At 42.4% G+C, this 20,931-nt stretch overlaps 1 protein-coding gene and 1 pseudogene across 1 annotated transcript; both read right to left on the bottom strand.

Annotated features, from left to right (window-relative positions):
- Positions 1-187: 187 nt before the first annotated feature.
- LOC134461166 (zinc-binding protein A33-like) lies at positions 188-9,613 on the bottom strand (annotated as a pseudogene).
- Positions 9,614-10,747: 1,134 nt separating this feature from the next.
- LOC134460553 (zinc-binding protein A33-like) lies at positions 10,748-18,151 on the bottom strand. The gene is made up of 6 exons (XM_063212933.1): positions 17,641-18,151; positions 17,034-17,129; positions 16,659-16,894; positions 14,645-14,781; positions 13,683-14,179; positions 10,748-10,849 (listed from the first exon to the last, which is right to left on the bottom strand). The coding sequence occupies exons 1-6, from the start codon at positions 18,031-18,033 to the stop codon at positions 10,748-10,750; spliced, it is 1,461 nt and encodes a 486-aa protein (XP_063069003.1). The 5' UTR covers positions 18,034-18,151.
- Positions 18,152-20,931: the final 2,780 nt, after the last annotated feature.

Genomic DNA, 20,931 nt, shown 5'->3' with positions numbered 1-20,931 from the left:
GATCAAATGAAGTTCTGGCAGAAATGTATTTTATGTTCGTATGAGTGTCCTTGAGTGTATATTGAGGCAGGTTATTAAAAGGTAATTAACTAATTAACTAATAGCCAGATCAAGTGCAGAGCCAGATATCATAACATGGGTGGGAACAGAAAAAAACAGGTAGCCTAGGCCTTACCCAAAACATATACAGTGGGTTACTTCATTAAAACTGTCAATCAATCAAAAGTAGACCTATGATTGGGTGGGCTTGACAAGTGGGTGGGCACAGGCCTTCTCCCCAGCCCACCCCTTTTTACTCAAATGAAGTTGTGATTTAAATTAATTTCACTACTACACTTATGTTTAGTCTTCACATATTATTTCATTAACTTCTAATAGATGTTTTAGAAATGTTCTACTACCGGTGTTCTGTGTTCTAGTCATCCATGGTAACGTGAAGGCTGATTGAGCTCTAACTCTGAGGATTCAGACTGATACTGCATTTCACTGGTAGGATCCTGTAAGAGGCATTTGGGTGAACCCCTAAGAATGGAAACACTCTCTCAGTGAAGGTGTGTGTAAAAGTGTGTAGGTGTGTGTTATTATCAGAGTCAGTGAATGACAGCTCTCCTCTGTCCCAGTCCAGCTGCACTCTGATCCTCTGGGGTCTCTGCTGCACTGTGAGGTGATGACCCACATGAGGTGGAGACCATGCTGCATATTTACCATCACCACACACAACTACCCACTGGCCACTCATATGGGTGATGTCTCCCTTCCTCTGGAGAGACTCTGTCATCACACCCATGAACCAATCCTTATCCTCCCCAAGCTCCACATCCCAGCAGTGTGTCCCCGAGTTAAAGCCCTCAGAGCCCAGCACACGGACAACATCAAATCTCTCTGGATTATCAGGAAGCTGCTGTCTCTCATCACCACGTCTCACACTGGTCAGATCCTGAGACAGAATGAATCGTGGGTGTGCAGTGTTGGGATCCAGAGTGACAGGAGCTGCAGAGAGGAAGAACACACATGAGCTGAACACTGAGTGGTGTGTGTCAGGAATGTGAATGATGGTGTGTGTGTTAGGGATGAGAATGATGGGCACACACATGAGCTGAGTGGATGTAGGATAGGAATGATGGCAGTAGTTTATGACACTTGTACCTTCCATAGGCCTATGTCATATTGATTGGTGTGTGTGTATGTGTGTGTGTGTGTGTGTGTGTGTGTGTGTGTGTGTGTGTGTGTGAAGATTCAAGATTAGCCTATTTTTATTTTCCCCCCAAGGAAATGTGTGTTGGACAATCACAAAGTCGCTGCATACAACATATAACACATTTTTTTCACATTTTATTATCTTACAGCATTATTACAAATGCTAGAAAATATATTTGTTTATCTTGGTCTCATCAGACCACACAACATGGTTCCAGTGATCCATATCCTTGGTCTGTTCATCTCTCTTGAGACCAAGATAAACAAATTTGCTTTAGATGGCGTCAAGCATGTGTGGTGGTAAACAAGTGAGTTTTACACAAAAAGTGCATCATCTGGCTAGTCAAGCATGGTTGTGGGACTGGCATGGTTTGGCGATGTATGAATGCAGTCAACATTGGCAATCTGAATTACATCTAAAGTAGCTTGCATGTCAACATGCACTGTGACTACAGAAGCAGATCACAATACTCTATTTCATTCAAAACTCAGACCCATCTATATTAGTCAGGTGCAGACTCAAAATGTACAATTTCAATGTACTGAAAGGTTGAAACACACACCGATGACCTCCCTTTTAATCCCTTTTCATTTCGAAATGAAAAAAATAATGTAGTTGCTGCCAAAGGTGGTTCTACAAAGTATTAAGCAAAGGCTGTGAATACTTTTGTATTTTGTGTGTGTGTGTGTGTGTGTGTGTGTGTGTGTGTGTGTGTGTGTGTGTGTGTGTGTGTGTGTGTGTGTGTGTGTGTGTGTGTGTGTGTGTGTGTGTGTGTGTGTGTGTGTGTGTATGTGCGTGTGCGTGTGCGTGTGCGTGTGCGTGTGTGTGTGTGTGTGTGTGTGCGCGCGTGCGTACTCACTGTATTGAACAATCTCCTGCATCTTCTTCCAGACTCTGAACTTCAGGTTGCCAAGGTGCTTTGCCACATTGATCAGAGCTCCTGAAAGCCTCTCTGGACCCTGCAGTGTGCACTGGGCTCTAATAACATTCAGGAGTCAGTGCTGCTGTGTGTTTGGGTTCAGAACTACAGACAAAAAACAGGATGCAGTCGCCTCCTCATACTATGCCTCTACAGTCTACACATGACACGCACACTGACTCCAACAACCCCCTGTATACACTAACTCCCCCCCCCACACACACACACCACACACACACAAGACACAGGCACCAGTGAAGTATATAACCACGGCATCCCTGTATTCGGGTCAGTGGTAGGCACTGTAGCCTTCTCATACACGTGTCACACTACACTACAGATTGTCAGTGAAGCTGCTCCCCCACAATTACAAACACACAGACACACCCAAATCCAGTCCTTGCTCACCAAGCGATGAACAACAAAGGGTGACAACTGAAAAAACAATGCTATACTTTCACATTTGACAAATAAAATACCTAGCCTGTGTGTGTGTTAATCCGGCCCTGTATACGTCATTATACTCACACACTACACTACACTATACTACACTCACCACGTATTGTCAATAACACACACACACACACACACACACACAGTCCTTGCTCTCCAACTGATGAACAACACAGGGTGACAACTGAAAGACACTACATGGTACACTTTCACACTTGACAAAATTTAAATCCTTCCTCATCTTTGTATTTTGTTTACATCACTCACCTTTTGGCAGTGCTCTTGCAAAGTAAAATAATTTTATGGAGTTAATATAATTGTTTGTATTGGATGACTGAGAAGATACATGATGTGTTTGTTTTGGTCGACCTTGAGAATCTGTCTCTATTGTTATGAAGGTGAGCGTACGATTATTATTATTTATTTATTTATTTTTTACAATTTACAAACCCCAACTCCGGTGAAGTTGGGACGTTTGGTAAACTGTGAATAAAATCAAAACGCTATCATTTTCAGAACATTCAAACCATTCATTAGATAGAGAATAGTGACAAGACAACATATTAAGTGTTAAAACCGAGAAGAAATATTGTTTTGGGGGACATATGTACTCATTTCTAATTTGATAAATGCAACACATCTCAAATAAGTTGGGACGGGGATCAGTGAGATGTAATAAACATCCAAATAAGACAAAACAACAAAGAAGAACATTTCAAAATGAATTGTACTGATGGACAATATGAGTGTCCAGGTATAAGACCATCACAGAGAGGCTGAGTCACTCACAATTAAAGATGCAGAGGGAATAATTACCATGGTTATTAGATACATTTTTGAATTTACTTTGATTTACCATGATTGAGTGTATATAAGACATATTTTTGTCGTTAAAATCATTGTATAGGTTTGTGACATCATGAAATATATGTCCGCTGTAGTCTCACGCTAGCACTCCAAGAATTACAGCTATTGAAAATGGACCATATTAAAAATGCTTCATGTGTGCAAATGATAGAGGGGTTTAACATTCTCCTATGCACCCGAGCTCACTTGAAATAGACCCAGAAGACACGGCAAACTGTCCGTTGGTTACAGAAGTCAGCAGGAGTTGCAGAGGTCAATTCTTTTTTTAAAACAATATAGTCTTGCACATCCTGTGCTACAGTGAAAATGGACCATCCAACTTGTGTTAGTGCTAACTTCAAAAGTCAGCCTCCATGATGGCATGGTGGATGGCAGTAGTGCATTGGTTAAGTTGTTCTCACTCATCTGTAGAGTTAAATACAGTGCTGAATGATATAAATGGGTTTTAAACAGCATGAAAAGCCACTCATGCATTGTATTTTGAAGGGAGATCTTCAATTACTGCCACATAGTAAAGACAAATTGCATTCTCTACTATGTTTTAATCGTTTAACTCCATCATAAGGACCAGCAGGTGATAAAATGGCGGGCTTTTGCTCAAGAGCTGTCACACTGTAAGCACTACAGAAAGGAAAACATTGAAAAATATTAAGGAATACACCCTCCACTTAAGCTGGTGAAATCATGTCCAAGATAGAATTAACACTGTTTTTTTATATAAAATCATCTCATCGGTTAATGTATTTAACTGTTAAGTGTTGTATTTTGTTTTTAGTCTTCCTTGGCATTTGCTGCCTTATATTAACCCCGTCCCAACTCTTTTGAGACGTGTTGTTTTTACATATTCACGAATATCCCCCAAAACAATAACTTTGGTCAGTTTTGATGGCTGATATGTTTTCATTGTACCGTTATCTGTCTAATGTAAGAATCAATTTCAGATATTTTAAAAATTACCTTATTTTGTTATTATTCAAAATTTACCTTGTGTCCCAACCTCTATGGAGTTGGGGTTTGTACATTTAACATTTTGAACAACACATGTATCCACTGATTTCTTTTTTACATTTAACAATTAAGTTAATTGAATTAACATATTTTTAAGGCAACATGTATTCCACTGAATGTACACTGTAGTTGCAATTGCAACAACAGGCTGCACCTAGAGTTCCATCCATCCAAGTGTTTAGTGAGTATGTGGGAGTGGTATCTATGAGCAGCTCCATAGAAATGGAAAAGCCAGACACTTCCTCATTCTCCTGGTTCAGAGGTCAAGATCAGAATTTTCGTTCTAGTATGCCTTGTTTAAAAGACAATAAATATTACCTGCAGGAATGTGACATCATCAGCTCTCATCTCCTCCTCTATGGCTCTGATTGTGTCTGAAAGAGATGAGATCTCTCTGCTCATCTTCTCAATCTTCTCCTTCATCATCTGACTCTTCTGCTCCTCTTCCTCCTTCAGTGCAGCTATCCTGGCTGCCTCTTCATCTCGTAGAAACTGGTGAAGCTTCTCAAACTCCTGCTTGATCTGCTTCTCTGTGCTGAGGACCTGAGTCTGGATGGAGTTACAGGTATATTTGTGTTTGTGTTATATAAAGTAGATGTGTTATTCAGCACAACCAGAACACAGATCAATCAATACAGGAGTGACTAAGCGATAAATAAATAAAGACACAAAGAAGGCTGAGCACATATGGTGCACTGTGAGGGATCAATTTTAACTCCATGAGTGTTGATTAAGCACTGTGAAACAACACGCACCATGTAAATTCAACTCTGTAATTCAACATTCAATTTAATTTAACACTAAATCCAATGGGACCATACTGTATGTGTGAACAATTAATACTTTTCTTTTCAATTACTTCATAAATACCCGCATACAATTACTCTTCAATCTACATGAGATAAGTCCCACACAAGTTTGTCATACTTTTCTTTTGATGACAGCAGTACCACCTAGGAACATTGTATATTTTACTTTCATGAACAAATAATCTTGGGACAATAATTGACATTTTTTAGACTATAATAGCAACTGTACTGATGTCTCTGTCTGTCACCTTGGTGTGTTTTGCCGTTTCATCCCAGATGAGCTTCACCTCTTCAAATGATTTCAGCTTCTTCTGTAGTGGCTGCAGTGCAGTCTTCAGCTCCTCCTATGGACGGGAATCACACAGGGGATTAGTCCCTAATGCAATGCAGTATTGTTGCAACCAGATCACTGCTGTCAGTATAGTGTTTTTCACAATTTCCCCCATTTCATCGATCATATTTAAGTTGACCAGGGAATCATCTATGTCAGGGATTCTTAACCTTTATGATGTTGAGGCCCATTTTTTCCAGTGTGCAGTGTCCCAGGGCCCATACCCATGTATATATTATTATATTACATTATATTAGTAGGCTATATGATTTTATATGAGATTATATCATATGATATTATATGATATGATTATATTATATTATATTATATTATATTATATTATATTATATTATATTATATTATATTATATTATATTATATTATGATAATATATATAGGCTAATATATTATGATATAAAATATAAATAAATAAATAGGCTATTACTGAAGTATTTTTTCCACAAGGGTTAGCCCTATATTAATTAATGCTAATGTTAATCTCATTTAATCTTACTCATTAAATCCACTCACAGTTTAGCAAGCCAGAGTCATACTAACTGAATAACACGTGAGGATATTAGGACACAGAAGACGTCGCCACATCAGCTGGGAAGCGGAACCCGGAACCGGTGGGTAATTTCTCTTTTGCCAAATAGCCCACTGCAAAGTGTGTCACCGTTTTGTTCTTAATGAATCTCCCCCAAACAAAAACAAACAAAAAACGCAGGGTGTGGTCAGACAGAGTTGCGTTTCAGGGAAAACACACACACTAGGCCTATTTGATAACTAGCGGCCCCACGGCCCAAAATTTAAAGTTGTCTGCAGCCCTGGAGGTTGTGCGCGCGGCCCAACTTTGGTCCGCGGCCCTATGGTTAAGAATCCTTGATCTATGTCTACCTCTACCCAGTCTAGGTGAAAATAGTGTTTTGCAACAGGCCCCAAAAACACCACGCCTATAGAACATTGATTACATAAGATTCAATCTACATTAGATGGCACTTGCCCATGATTTCATGTCCCTAAGGGCTTGGTAGGACAATGGTAGGACAGGGGTGGTGGGACATAAGGCAAACAATCTTCAAATAATTTATTGAAAACAAGTATAGCAAATTTCTCCCTGCCTAAAAACAACTTATTTTGAAATAAAATACAATAATAAATCACAAGTTCATGAGGACCCAGTTCTGGGCCCCTCTCATCCCTGGGCCCAGAACAAGATACCCGTTTGCCCTTTGTAAGCGGGACTGTACATACATACACACACACACACACACACACACACACACACACACACACACACACACACACACACACACACACACACACACACACATGCACGCACACACACACACACACACAGAGACACACTAGCATTAGCATTAGCATAAACTAACAAACAAACTACTGCTACAGTGCGTGTCAAATCAACACTTCCATCTAGTGCTAAAGCAGTGCAACTTCAGACGTTATTCAGACAGTCTGGCTGAGGGGGCAAAGTTCATTCTTTACCTGTAAAGTTAAAAGATAAAATAAAGATAAAATAACTTAGCTCCCCACATTTGGGCTTACATTACAAGTCCAGCCACGGTCATATCCCGATCCTCCCCTGTCTCTCTGTCCAATATATATAATAATAATAATAATGCATTTTATTTAAAAGCGCCTTTCAAAAAACTCAAGGACACTGTACAGAGAGAGGTAAAATAAAACAAGACACATAAACAGATTGTAAAGAAATATATAGAAAGTAAAAAAAATAATAATAAAGTAAAATAAAATAAAATAGAGTTAGAGAATCATAAAGAATAGGCTAACTGAAACAGATGAGTTTTAAGTCTTGATTTGAACAGGGGTAAAGACTCAATGTTGCGGATGTCAGGGGGAAGCGCATTCCACAGCTGAGGAGCAGAGCAACTGAAAGCTCTGTTCCCCATGGTGCTGAGACGGGCAGAAGGGACAGAGAGGAGAATGGAGGAAGAGGAACGGAGGGGGCGGGAGGGAATAGCAATATGAATAAGATTAGATAGATAAGGAGGGGCAAGATTGTGGATAGCCTTGAAGGTGTGGAGAAGTATTTTTAAGTGAATTCTAAATTTGATAGGGAGCCATGGAGATGTTGCAGTGCAGGGGTAATATGGTGACAGGAAGGGGTTTTAGTTATGATGCGGGCAGCTGAGTTCTGGACCAGTTGGAGCTTGTGGAGAGATTTTTGAGGGAGACCAAAGAGGAGAGAATTACAGTAATCAATGCGAGAGGTGACAAGACTGTGTATAAGGATGGAGGTAGAATGGGAGGTGAGAGAGGGGCGGAGACGGTTAATGTTGCGTAGGTGGAAATATGCAGACCGTGTGATGATGTTAATGTGGGAGAGGAAGGATAGAGAGCAATCAAGCATGACACCCAGACTCTTAACTTGAGGGGAGGGGGAGACAGGAGAGCTATCAATTGAGAAGGAGAAACTATTTGCTTTGGATAAGGTGGATTTGGTGCCTATAAGTAGGACTTCAGTTTTGTTCGAATTCAGTTTAAAAAAATTTGAGGTGAACCAGGATTTGATTTCAGGAAGACGGGTGGTGAGGGAGTGGGGAGGGAGAGTGTCAGAGGGTTTGCCAGATAAATAGAGCTGGGTGTCATCAGCATAGCAATGGAAATTAATATTGAATTTGCGGAAGATATTACCAAGGGGAAGGAGGTAGGTGATGAAGAGGAGGGGCCCCAGAACAGAACCTTGAGGCACACCAGAGGTGACAGGGGAGGGCTTGGATTTAAAAGACTTCATTTGAATAAATTGAGAACGACCAGAGAGATAAGAATGGAACCAGTCAAGGGGTGTGTTACTTATGCCAATTGAGGAGAGTCTGTGGAGAAGGATGGAATGCGAGATGGTGTCAAAGGCTGCACTGAGGTCAAGGAGAATGACAATAGAGAGTAGGCCAGAGTCAGCAGCCATGAGCAGGTCATTAGTGATTTTAACTAGGGCTGTTTCTGTGCTATGTCGGGGGCGAAAACCAGACTGGAAGTGCTCATAGAGGGAGTTAAGTGTTAGATGGGAATGGAGTTGAGAAGCTACAATTTTTTCTAGAATTTTGGAGATGAACGGAAGGTTGGAGATTGGGCGGAGGTTGTTGTAGTCAGAGGGATCAGAGCCAGGTTTTTTTAGTATAGGGGTGACAGCAGCAACTTTGAACAGAGAGGGTACAGTACCAGTGGAGAGTGAGGAGTGGATGATGGCAGAGATGAATGGGAGGAGAGAGGGGAGGCAGGATTTGACAAGGGTTGTGGGGAGGGGATCAAGCTGACAGGTGGAGGGCGTGGATTTGGAGATGAGGTCAGATATTTCAGAGGAGTCCGGGAGATGAAAACTAGAAAATAACTGGTGAAGGGGGAAGAGATCAGCGGGGGAGGGAAAAGAGGGGTTGCAGATAAGATGTTGGTGGATCTTATGGATTTTTTCATTAAAAAAGTCCAGTAATGAATTGCAAGTCTCAACTGAGTACATATGAGCAGGGAGAGAGTCAGGTGGTTTAAGGATGTTGTTAAGCACAGAGAACAGGGTTTTGGAGTTGCCTTCATTGGCATAGATTAGAGTGGAGTAGTAATCAGACATATACATATATAAAAGATAAAATAACTAACCTTGCGATCAAGTGCTGCTTCATCTATTGGGTGGAACTTGTGACCAGTGTGTTTTTTGGAGTCTCGACACACCAGACACACAGGCTGTTTATCCTCCAGACAGAAGAGCTTGAGTTTCTCACTGTGCAGACTGCAGAGCACCTCAGACCCTGCTGAGGCTTTCAGACTTTTCTCCTTTAGGAACGTCTCACACAGATTTCTCAAAGCGAAGTTAGGGCCTGCCCCCTTTGAAAGTTTTCTCCTGCAGACAGGACATTCTCTGGCTCCTTTGGTCTTCCAGAACTGCTGCAGACAGGCCTTACACACACTGTGACTGCATGATGTGATGACAGGATCCGTGTAAATATCGAAGCACACAGGACAGGTGAGGTCCTCTACTAGCTTTGACGCCATTGTCTCCTGTAAAAACTGAAACAGAAAATGATTTCCCTATTTTAATTTAAACCAATTCACGAGTACTCACGAAATACTAGTTCTGGCACACCTCGTATATCCTACATATTTCCTTTCACTTTCAGCTGGGCAGACTAATCAACTGCAATTATTTCTTAAATCTAAAGATACAATGATTTCGACATCCCCAACGTTTCCACAATCAGTCACAACCTATATATCTTTTTTCGGTTTCAGCAAAAGTGACATAAAAAGTACACCAGAGTGTTTTGTGAAGTGTCGTCAAGTGAGAAAGTAGCCGTCGTCTTCAGGTGCCCCAGTCTTAACTTCCTCATTCTCAAAGGAAGCAGAGGGTCTGCAGGAGGAGGATGCTGATTGGTCTGTTTAAAACCTCAGAAAGAAACTTCCTCTGAGGCGATATACCCTCCCTAAATCACCGTAGATCATGCCAAAGTTAAAAACTAAAAACCAACCAACCAAACAGATACACAAATTAAGAATAAAAACAAAATGTGTGTAAAGAAATATATGGAGCAGTCAGGAGCAAATGCACACACACACACACACACTCTCACACACACACACACACACACACACACACACACACACACACACACACACACACACACACACACACACACACACACACACACACACACACACACACACACACACACACACACACACACACACACACACACACACACACACACACACACACACACACTCCCCTTATAAGTTCATACCTGCAGGAATGTGACATCATCAGCTTCCATCTCCTCCTCTATGGCTCTGATTGTGCCTGAAAGAGATGAGATCTCTCTGCTCATCTTCTCAATCTTCTCCTGCATCATTTGACTCTTCTGCTCCTCTACCTCCCTCAGTGCAGCTATCCTGGCTGCCTCTTCATCTCGTAGAAACTGGTGAAGCTTCTCAAACTCCTGCTTGATCTGTGTCTCTGTCTTGAGAACCTGAGTCTGGAGGTTGTTTGTGTTACATTCAGTTGGTGTGTCATTAAACATAGCTACGCTCACTGGTAAGGTAGAATACACACCATTCAACTCCAACATGACATGGCTCACCTTTAATCTAATGTGAAACAATTAAACAATTAAAAAAATAGAATAATGAGTTTCACACCTTGATGTGTTGAGCCGTTTTATCCCAGATGAGCTTCACCTCTTCAAGTGATTTCAGCTTCTTCTGTAGTGGCTGCAGTGCAGTCTTCAGCTCCTCCTAGAATGGACCAGAGTACAATTAAATGGCCACAAACATGGGTTTAGTCATTTTCATTAATATTGCACACAAATTGTAGACATTGTACACACACACACACACACACACACACACACACACACACACACACACACACACACACACACACACACACACACACACACACACACACACACACACACACACAAACACACACACACACACACACACACACACACACACACACACACACACACACACACACACACACACACACACACACACACACACACACACACACAGTGCTCCTGTCGGTATGGTGAGTGGCAGCATCCTTGTAACACAGGTGCTGCCTGAGACAGGATTCACTGGTAATATTCCAGGACAGCTCTAAGTATTCAAAGACTATGTGACTGTGACTGTGTGTGTGTGTGTGTGTGTGTGTGTGTGTGTGTGTGTGTGTGTGTGTGTGTGTGTGTGTGTGTGTGTGTGTGTGTGTGTGTGTGTGTGTGTGTGTGTGTGTGTGTGTGTGTGTGTGTGTGTTAACCAATGCAATGCCAGTGATAGCCTGCAGGGGGAATGGAGGAGCATCACATGATGTCTTGCTTTGCTTCTAGTAGCGTTGGCAGCTGCTGAGAGGGGTTTCATTTCTCCCAATTTCTGAAACATTTCTGAAAATAGGGCCCCAAGGGGGTGCGGGGGCTAACCAGTGAGTCAGTTCTGCGCCGCTAGCCAAAAGTGCCCAGGCCCTATTTCTCCCCCCAGTCCAGCCCTGAACACACACACAATAACAACATCACACTACCATACACCTCAACTAGTGTTGCACCTATTCCAATTTTTGGCCCTGATACCGATACCCGATATCTGGCTGTGCAGTATCGTCCGATACCGATACCATACCGATACCACTATGTTTGAAATGTATAGATATATATGAAGAGCTGCATACTACGTTATACTTTTTAAATACCTCTGATATCAAATAATTAAGTTCAAGGCTGCATTCAAGTGTCATACAAGCATCAGTAAATGGTATCGGTGTCCTATTTGTTGGTACTTGCCGATACCGTATCGGGGCCCCGGCCGATACTGGTATCGGTATCGGTGCAACACTAACCTCAACACAAAAAAAGTTTATGCGCGTGTGTGCGTGTGTGCGTTTGTGCGTGCGTGCGTGTATACATGTGTGTGTTAGCAGTGCAATGCCAGTGAACACACACACACACACACAAACACACACACACACACACACACACACACACACACACACACACACACACACACACACACACACACACACACACACACACACACACACACACACACACACACACACACACACACACACACACACACACACAATAACAATACATCACTGACATAAACCTCAGCACACTCTCACTGGCACTCTCTACTCACTCACACCATAACAAGACATCACATCACACTAGAACACACCTCAGCACACTCTCACTGGCACTCTCTACTCACTCACACCATAACAAGACATCACATCACACTAGAACACACCTCAGTACACTGGCAGTCTCACGCAGTAACAACACATCGTATTCGGACTAAAACACCATCAAAGTTGAAACTCCTGATGTAAAAACAACGGCATGCATGCACAAGCAGCATACATGCATTGCACACACACACACAGACACACACACACACACACACACACACACACACACACACACACACACACACACACACACACACACACACACACACACACACACACACACACACACACACACACACACACACACACACACACACACACACACACACACACACACACACACACACACAGGGGTGCCAAGGGGTACAAGGGAGACAGTTGTCCCGGGCCCAGGGAGAGAGGGGGCATGTCATATTACATTGAATCTATTGGGCTGGGGGCCCTTTCAAATGAGTTTGTCCTGGGCCCGGACAAAGCTGTCAGCGGCTCTGCACACACACACACACACACACGCACAATGATACATATCACCTTGCTTGCTGTATTAGAGAATGAGACTGTAAATGAGCGACACAGAACTCTGAACACTGTAGATCTGAATAGCACTTTTATTAGATTTTTGCTTTTATTTATTTTTTAATACATGATCTGGAAACTACAGACAAAATAATAGATTTGTATCCTTTTAATTTATAGTCATTTGTTCCCTCAATGGAAGCTGTGACAGAAATCTTGTTTTCATTCTGAGTGTGCATCTGTGTACCTGAAGATGTAATTCTTAACTAATAGATGGCATAGACCAGGTATGAGCCAGATATCATAACATGGGGGACAAGAATAAATCAGGTAACCTAAACCAAAACATACACAGTGAGTCACTTTATTAAAGCTGTCAATCAATCAAAACAATCTTCTGATTGGGTGGGCTTGACAAGTGGGTGGGCACAGGCCTTCTCCCCAGCCCTTTGTTAGGTGACGCTTGTGGTTTTATGACCACTATGATTTAATTTCACTCAAATGAAGCTGTGATTTAAATGAAACTCATCACCACACTTACGGTTAGTCTTCTCATATTATATCATTAATATAATTCATTTCTAGTTATAGAAGTTCATAGGCGGTGTTTGCATCGAGCAAGGTCAGGCAATTACCCAGGGCCTTGTCCAATCAGGGGCCTCATCCTTGCATTACAGCATTCGTTTTCCTGCATTTACAAATCATGGGAGGGCCTCAAAATTGTTCTTTGTCCGGGGCCTCAGATTTCCTAAAACCTCCATTGGAAATGTTCTACTATCAGTGTTCTGTGTTGTAGTTATCCATGGTGACATAGAGGCTGAATGAGCTCTAACTTTGAGGATTCAGAATTATACAACATTTCACTGGTGTCCTGAACGAGGGGTGAACACCAAAGAATGGAAACAGTCTCTCAGTGAATGTGTGTGTAAAAGTGTGCATGTGTGTGTTATTATCAGGGTTAGTGAACGTCAGCTCTCCTCTGTCCCAGTTCAGCTTCACTCTGATCCTCTGGGGTCTCTGCTGCACTGTGAGGTCATGATACTCATGAGGTGGAGCCCATGCTACATATTTACCATCACCACACAACACTCCCCACTGGCCACTTATATGGCTAATGTCTCCCGTCCTCTGGAGAGACTCTGTCATCACACCCAGGTCCCAAACATTACTCTCCCCAACCTCCACATCCCAGCAGTGTGTCCCTGAGTTAAAGCCCTCAGAGCCCAGCACACAGACATTCACATCAAATCTCTCTGGATTATCAGGAAGCTGCTGTCTCTCATCAACATGCCTCACACTGGTCAGATCCTCAGACAGGATGAGTCGTGGGTGTGCAGTGTTGGGATCCAGAGTGACAGGAGCTGCAGAGAGGAACACTCACATTAACAATGTGTGACCAAAATGTGAATGATAATTGTGTATAGAGGAGAGTGTGAGAGAGAGAGAGAGAGAGAGAGAGAGAGAGAGAGAGAGAGAGAGAGAGAGAGAGAGAGAGAGAGAGAGAGAGAGAGAGAGAGAGAGAGAGAGAGAGAGAGAGAGAGAGAGAGAGAGAGAATCTGTAGTATCTGTCCAGTGTGGATGTGACACTCTCACCCATCCAGGTGTGTCTGTCTCTGTGTCTGTCTCTGTGTCTGTGTGTGTGTCTGTGTGTGTGTGTGTGTGTGTGTGTGTGTGTGTGTGTGTGTGTGTGTGTGTGTGTGTGTGTGTGTGTGTGTGTGTGTGTGTGTGTGTGTGTGTGTGTGTGTGTGTGTGTGTGTGTGTGTGTGTGTGTGTGTGTGTGTGTGTGTGTGTGTGTGCGTGCATGCATGCGACAGCATTCTACTCACTGTATTGAACCAAGTCCTTCATCTTCTCCCAGACTCTGAACTTCAGGTTGCCCAGGTGCTTTGCCACATTGATCAGAGCTCCTGAAAGCTTCTCTGGATCCTGTAATGTGCACTGTTCTCTGGAATAACATTCAGGAGTCAGTGCTGTAGTGGGTTTGGGTTCAGACAGGCAGACAAGAAGCAGGATACAGAGTCGTCTCCTCATACTATGCCTCTACAGTCTACACACATACTGACTCCAACAACCTACTGCTATACCCCCCCCCCCCCCACACACACACACACACACACACACACATACACACACACAGGAGAGACATCTAGGCACCAGTGAAGTAGCCTCGATAACCACGGCATCCCTGTATTCGGGTCAGTGGTAAGCCTGGTTTAGACTCCTCCTTCAGTTGGGGGACACATACTGTCAGCAGGGGGGCAGCGCCAGATCGCGAACATTTCAGCCTGAGAGAAATATACTTTGTCTGTGGCAAGGCGTCTTCTCAGTGCTAAAAGAGGGGGCGTGGTGGCTGTTTGGGTACTTCATCTGCTGCTTCCCCCGCTGACAGTGCGTGTCCTCTAAGGACGAGTCTAAACCAGGCTGTAGGCACCGTAGCTTTCTCATACATGTGTCACACTACCCATACTACAGTCAGTGATGCTGCTCCCCCACCATCACACACACACAGACACACACAAATCCAGTCCCTGCTCACCAAAGGATGAACAACAAAGGGTGACAATTGAAAAACTCTCTCACTTCAGCCCTATTTACATATGTCACTACACTATTCTCTACTCACCTCATATTGTCAATAACACACACTCACTCTCACACACACACACACACACACACACACACACACACACACACACACACACACACACACACACACACACACACACACACACACACACACACACACACACACACACACACACACACACACACACACACACACACACACAGTCTTGCTCTCCAACCGATGAACAGCACAAGGTGACAACTGGGTCATTTCACATTAAATCAGACACTTTCGGACCCGACCGACACAAATTTCAATTATACTTGCTGTGCCTGTTTAGTAGCAAGGTAGCACCCCAGAACTGCATTTGTGTGAATCTGACACCAATATTAAGGGAGAAACAGACTAGCAATAGTTTACATATGAGAGTAGGACACTATACATTCAGCCTTGATTATATCAGTCAGGGTAAGTCACAAAAAGATGTCTGAGGTGTTGTTTGAAAGCTCATTTCTGGCTCTACAAATTACACACATAGTGTCCTACCCTCATATGTAAACCTTTGCTAGTCTGTTTCTCCCTTAATATTGGTGTCAGATTCACACACAAGCAGTTCTGGGGTGCTACCTTGCTACTAAACAGGCACAGCAAGTATGCTTGAAATCTGTGTCGGTCGGGTCCCAAAGTGTCTGATTTCACGTGAAATGACCCAACTGAAAAAAGCACTACATGGTATACTTTAACTTGACAAATAAAATCCTTGTCTTTGTATTTTGTTTACATCACTCACCTTTTGGCAGTGCTCTTGTAGTTCTGCAAAGTAAAATAATGTTATGGAGTTAATATAATTGTTTGTATTGGGTTCGACTGAGAATATACATGTACATACATTTATTTTGGTCGACCTTGAGAAGCTGTCTCTATTGCTATGAAGGTGAACAATGGAAAAGGAAAAATAAATGATGATAAAAAATGCAGGCTACTTTTTAACATTTTACATTTGACATTTAACAAAAGATGTGTTCCACTATGTTTTACATTTAACAATTAACTTTTTTTAAGACAACATGTATTCCGCTGATTGTAACGGCAATTGCAACTACTGGTTGTTCAGTTCCATCTATCCAAGTGTGTTGTGAGTAATAGTGGTGTGGGAGTGGTATCTATGAGCAGCTCCATAGAAATGGAAAAGCCAGACACTTCCTCATTCTCCTGGTTCAGAGGTCAAGATCAGAGTTTACGTTCTAGTATGCCTTGTTTAGAAGACAATAAATATTACCTGCAGGAATGTGACATCATCAGCTTTCATCTCCTCCTCTATGCCTCTGATTGTGTCTGAAAGAGATGCGATATCTCTACTCATCACTTCAATCTCCTCTTTCATCATCTGACTCTTCTTCTCCTCTTCCTCTCTCAGTGCAGCTATCATGGCTGCCTCTTCATCTCGTAGAAACTGGTGAAGTTTCTCAAACTCCTGCGTGATCTGTGTCTCTGTGTTGAGAACCTGAGTCTAAATGAAGCCAATATTATGTTGCATTGTTACATACCGGTAGATATAGTGATCACACTATGAAGGATGTGTTGAATTGATTCTTATTGTGAATTCTGGTAGTCTATATAAGATTATACAGTATGGCTGTCTTTCTCACCTGGATGTGTTGTGATGTTTTGTCACAGGTGAGTTTAGCCTTGTTAAAGGCATCTAGTTTCATCTTTAAGGGTTGCAGTGCCATCTTCAGTTCCTCCTAGAGTGGGGGAAATACAGAAAAGAACATGTTTTTGGATATTTTTGATATTTATTTGTATTATTGAACAAAATCAAAGCGTATTGCTACAGATCCTGGAACACACACACACACACGCACGCACGCACGCACGCACACACGCACGCACACACACACACACACACACACACACACACGCACACACACACACACACACACACACACACCCCGAGTCTTAGAACAAGTTACATAAGCACACTTTCTTACAACAATGACATTGCAGCAGATATTGACCTCACCACTCTACATGTTACACTAATCATACGGCTGCAGCAGACACTATCATGTGGCAAATAAACACTGCCACCTAGTGGTACTTAATTGTAACCACAGACAAAATTCACAGTGATTGAGGGCAAAGTTTAACTTCGGCGTGTAGGCTACAGTTCATTCACAGCTATTGTGCACTGTATGACGATTAATATGCATGTTCTCCTCCTATGGTTGTATATATCAGGAAATAATAACTTACCTTGCTGTCAAGGGCTGCTTCATTGACAGGACTGAACTTGTGACCAGTGTGTTGTTTGGAGTCTCGGCATACCCAACACACAGGCTGTTTATCCTCCAGACAGAAGAGCTTGAGTTTCTCACTGTGCAGACTGCAGAGCACCTCAGACCCTGCTGAAGCTCTCTGACTCCTTTCTTTAAGGAACGCTTCACACACATTTCTCAAAGCAAAGTTAATAACTGCATCCTTTGAAAGTTTTCTCCTGCAGACCGGACATTCTCTGGTTCCTTTGGTCTTCCAGAACGTCTCCAGACAGGTCTTACATACACTGTGACTGCATGATGTGATGACAGGATCCGTGTAAATATCACAGCACACAGGACAGCAATAATCCTCCTCTGATTTGGAAGCCATTTCCACTTGTTTAGCCTAAACCACTTTGCTTTCAATTTCAAGACTTCAGTAGGCTACACTGTCACAGTCTTGAATCTGTTGAATAAACTACACCCCACAACACATGCGTAAAGATATTTTGTTTCGAAATATGCTGTTCCTGCCACTCTCTGGAATAACTATGAAAGTTTCAGGTCAATAATTCTTTACCATATGTACACACCAGCCTTACGACCTCTCACACACACCGATTACTTCCTCATACGAGACACACCTGAGGGGGAGGGAGGTTCTCTTGCAGTGAAGGACTCTGATTGGTTAATTTCTCTCTCTCTCTCTCTCTCTCTCTCTCTCTCTCTCTCTCTCTCTCTCTCTCTCTCAAAAAATACTGTAGTGCAGTGTTTCTCAAAGTGGGGCATAAGCCCCCCTGGGGGGGCGCGGCGGCATCTCAGGGGGGGCGTGTGACATCTGATTTGGGTTTTTTCCCCCAAGGAAATGATTTCCTGTCTTGCCAATAAGTCAATAATTTTAAAGCCCTCACCAACATTATATTATTAATTGTCATGAATTTGAATACCATAGGAAATGAACACACATCTGCATTTGACTGCAGTCCCTCTCACCAGTCACCTTTTAATCTCACCAGTCACCTTTCCTTTGATTCTGCGCAGCGAACACAAAATCAGTCTACGCCAGTACTGCTGTTGCTTGGGGGGGCTCGGAAGCATTCAGACCCTCTGAAGGGGGGAATGATGGAAAAAGTTTGAGAAACACTGCTGTACAGGAATCAAGAGCCACTGGAAACTACAGTGAGTTGAATCAACAGAGCCATCTAGTGTTACATATTGGTTACTACAGACAGTATTCCATTCACCCACGCAGTATGGATGAGACAGAGCCTAGGGGCTCTAAGGCGAGAAATCGTTACGCGCTGAATAGAAGCATATAATTCGGTACACATGTTCCTTGAGTGATTTGAAGACATCCTAGAAGGGGTGCCCCTCGGAAAAAAATGTCTACCATGTCATATACAATATGTCATGTTGGTAATGCATTACATTGTTATTAAATGACATTATACTTAGCTGACAATGTTAATACAGTCCTCAGCAGAGATGAAGCAAGGGTAGCCTGCTTGACCAGATCGATAAAACTACAAAAATGTGCATAGTGTGAAAGTATGAGCGAGTCTGTGCTTACATGCTTGACAGAAAATGTAACATTGTGAACAATTTTAGAAGATTCTTGGTCTGAATTAAAATAAGCATTGCCCACACTAAAACTATGGTGAGAATAGACTGCTGCTAATGCTCGCTCAGCAGCATCTGAATCGGATAGTGTCAGTGCAAGATGTCCTTGGTAGCAGGTTCTCCATTCTCTAATTTCCATATAACAGATATATTGTATTTGTATGAGAGATGGTAGGCTAAAGGACAGGACCTTTCCATATGTATGAAGAACCCCATAAGATCACATAATTCTACATTTTTACAAGGCATTGTGCATATTGTGAGAGCATTTCAGTCATCTTTAGAATGACATTACAGATTACTCAATGTACATGTAGGCTACAGTATGGCTTCAGTTCAAATTAAATGGAAATGATTTGTAAGTACATGTTGAGTAAGAAGACAGAGGTAAATTGTTTTGTTTTAATTTGCAGACAAGTTCTCACCTAGTAGCCTACTTATGTCAAAAGTTGTATTAATTAGTTCAGTAATCATTGAGTACTTAAATTGCTATCGAAACTGACAGCTGATGGACAGCATATAGCCTACCGTAGGTCTTTTGCCACCCATACCCATAGGAGAAAGCTCTATATAAAACAACAATTCTCATATGGTATATGAAAGTAAACCATTACCTGTACTCATTTTCTTGATATGCAAGGCACACAAATAGTCTGGGAGGAAGGACAGTCTACCATACCCTGCCCCCCAAACAAAATGCCACAAGACTTTTTTTAACCTTCAAGATTTTGAGTGGTAACAGTAAAGGGTGGGTTATACTTCCTGGCAGTGACACAACTCATTCCCACTACACCTTTTTGCATCATATTGTACATGTCCTCAGAATGCTCTACATGTGTCAGTTCTATGTAGTTGTACTGTACAGTACAGTGCAGTGCAGTGGAGTGCAGCACAATACAGTACAGTACAGTAGCATACAGAACGGTGCAGTATAATAAAGTACAGTAGAGTATAGTACAGTACAGTACAGTAGCATACAGTACGGTGCAGTACAGTACAGTAGCATACAGTACGGTGCAGTATAGTAAAGTAAAGTACAGTACAGTACAGTAGCATACAGTACGGTGCAATCCAGTTACCGGTAAGTACAGTACAGTACAGTACAGTACGGTATATCACATTACAGTACAGTAGAGTACAGAGTACAGTACAGTATAGTACATTATAGCTTTATTGAATATGGGAAGTGTGTGTGTGTGTGTGTGTGTGTGTGTGTGTGTGTGTGTGTGTGTGTGTGTGTGTGTGTGTGTGTGTGTGTGTGTGTGTGTGTGTGTGTGTGCGCGTGTGTGTGTGTGTGTACATCTGTCTGTCTGCATCTGTGTGTAGAGTAGAGTACCTTTATTGAATGTGGTAAGTGTGTGTGCGTGTGTGTGTGTGCGCTTTAGTTAAAAACTAAAAACCAACCAACCAAACAGATACACAAACCAAAAATAAAAACAAAATGTGTGTTAAGAAATATATGGAGCAATCAGGAGCAAATGTTTCCCAGTGATTGATCACACACACACACACACACACACACACACACACACACACACACACACACACACACACACACACACACACACACACACACACACACACACACACACACACACACACACACACACACACACACACCAGGGTTTGACCAGTGGCACCTGCCAACCAGCCAAATGTGTCGAGTCTA

Source organism: Engraulis encrasicolus, chromosome 13 (genome assembly GCF_034702125.1).
Source record: "Engraulis encrasicolus isolate BLACKSEA-1 chromosome 13, IST_EnEncr_1.0, whole genome shotgun sequence".
NCBI classification, from domain to species: Eukaryota; Metazoa; Chordata; class Actinopteri; order Clupeiformes; family Engraulidae; genus Engraulis; species Engraulis encrasicolus.
Note: the sequence above shows the minus strand (reverse complement) of the source record. Positions and strands in the feature narration are given on the sequence as shown.

Coding starts and splice junctions, on each gene's coding strand:
- LOC134460553 (XM_063212933.1), bottom strand. CDS start 18,033: ATGGCTTCCAAATCAGAGGAGGATTATTGCTGTCCTGTGTGCTGTGAT. Junction 14,782..16,658: donor GTCACATTCCTGCAGGTAAT/ATTTATTGTCTT, acceptor TACAGCACTGAC/TCCTGAATGTTATTCCAGAG. Junction 10,850..13,682: donor ACCCCTCGTTCAGGACACCA/GTGAAATGTTGT, acceptor GGTCCATTCTAG/GAGGAGCTGAAGACTGCACT.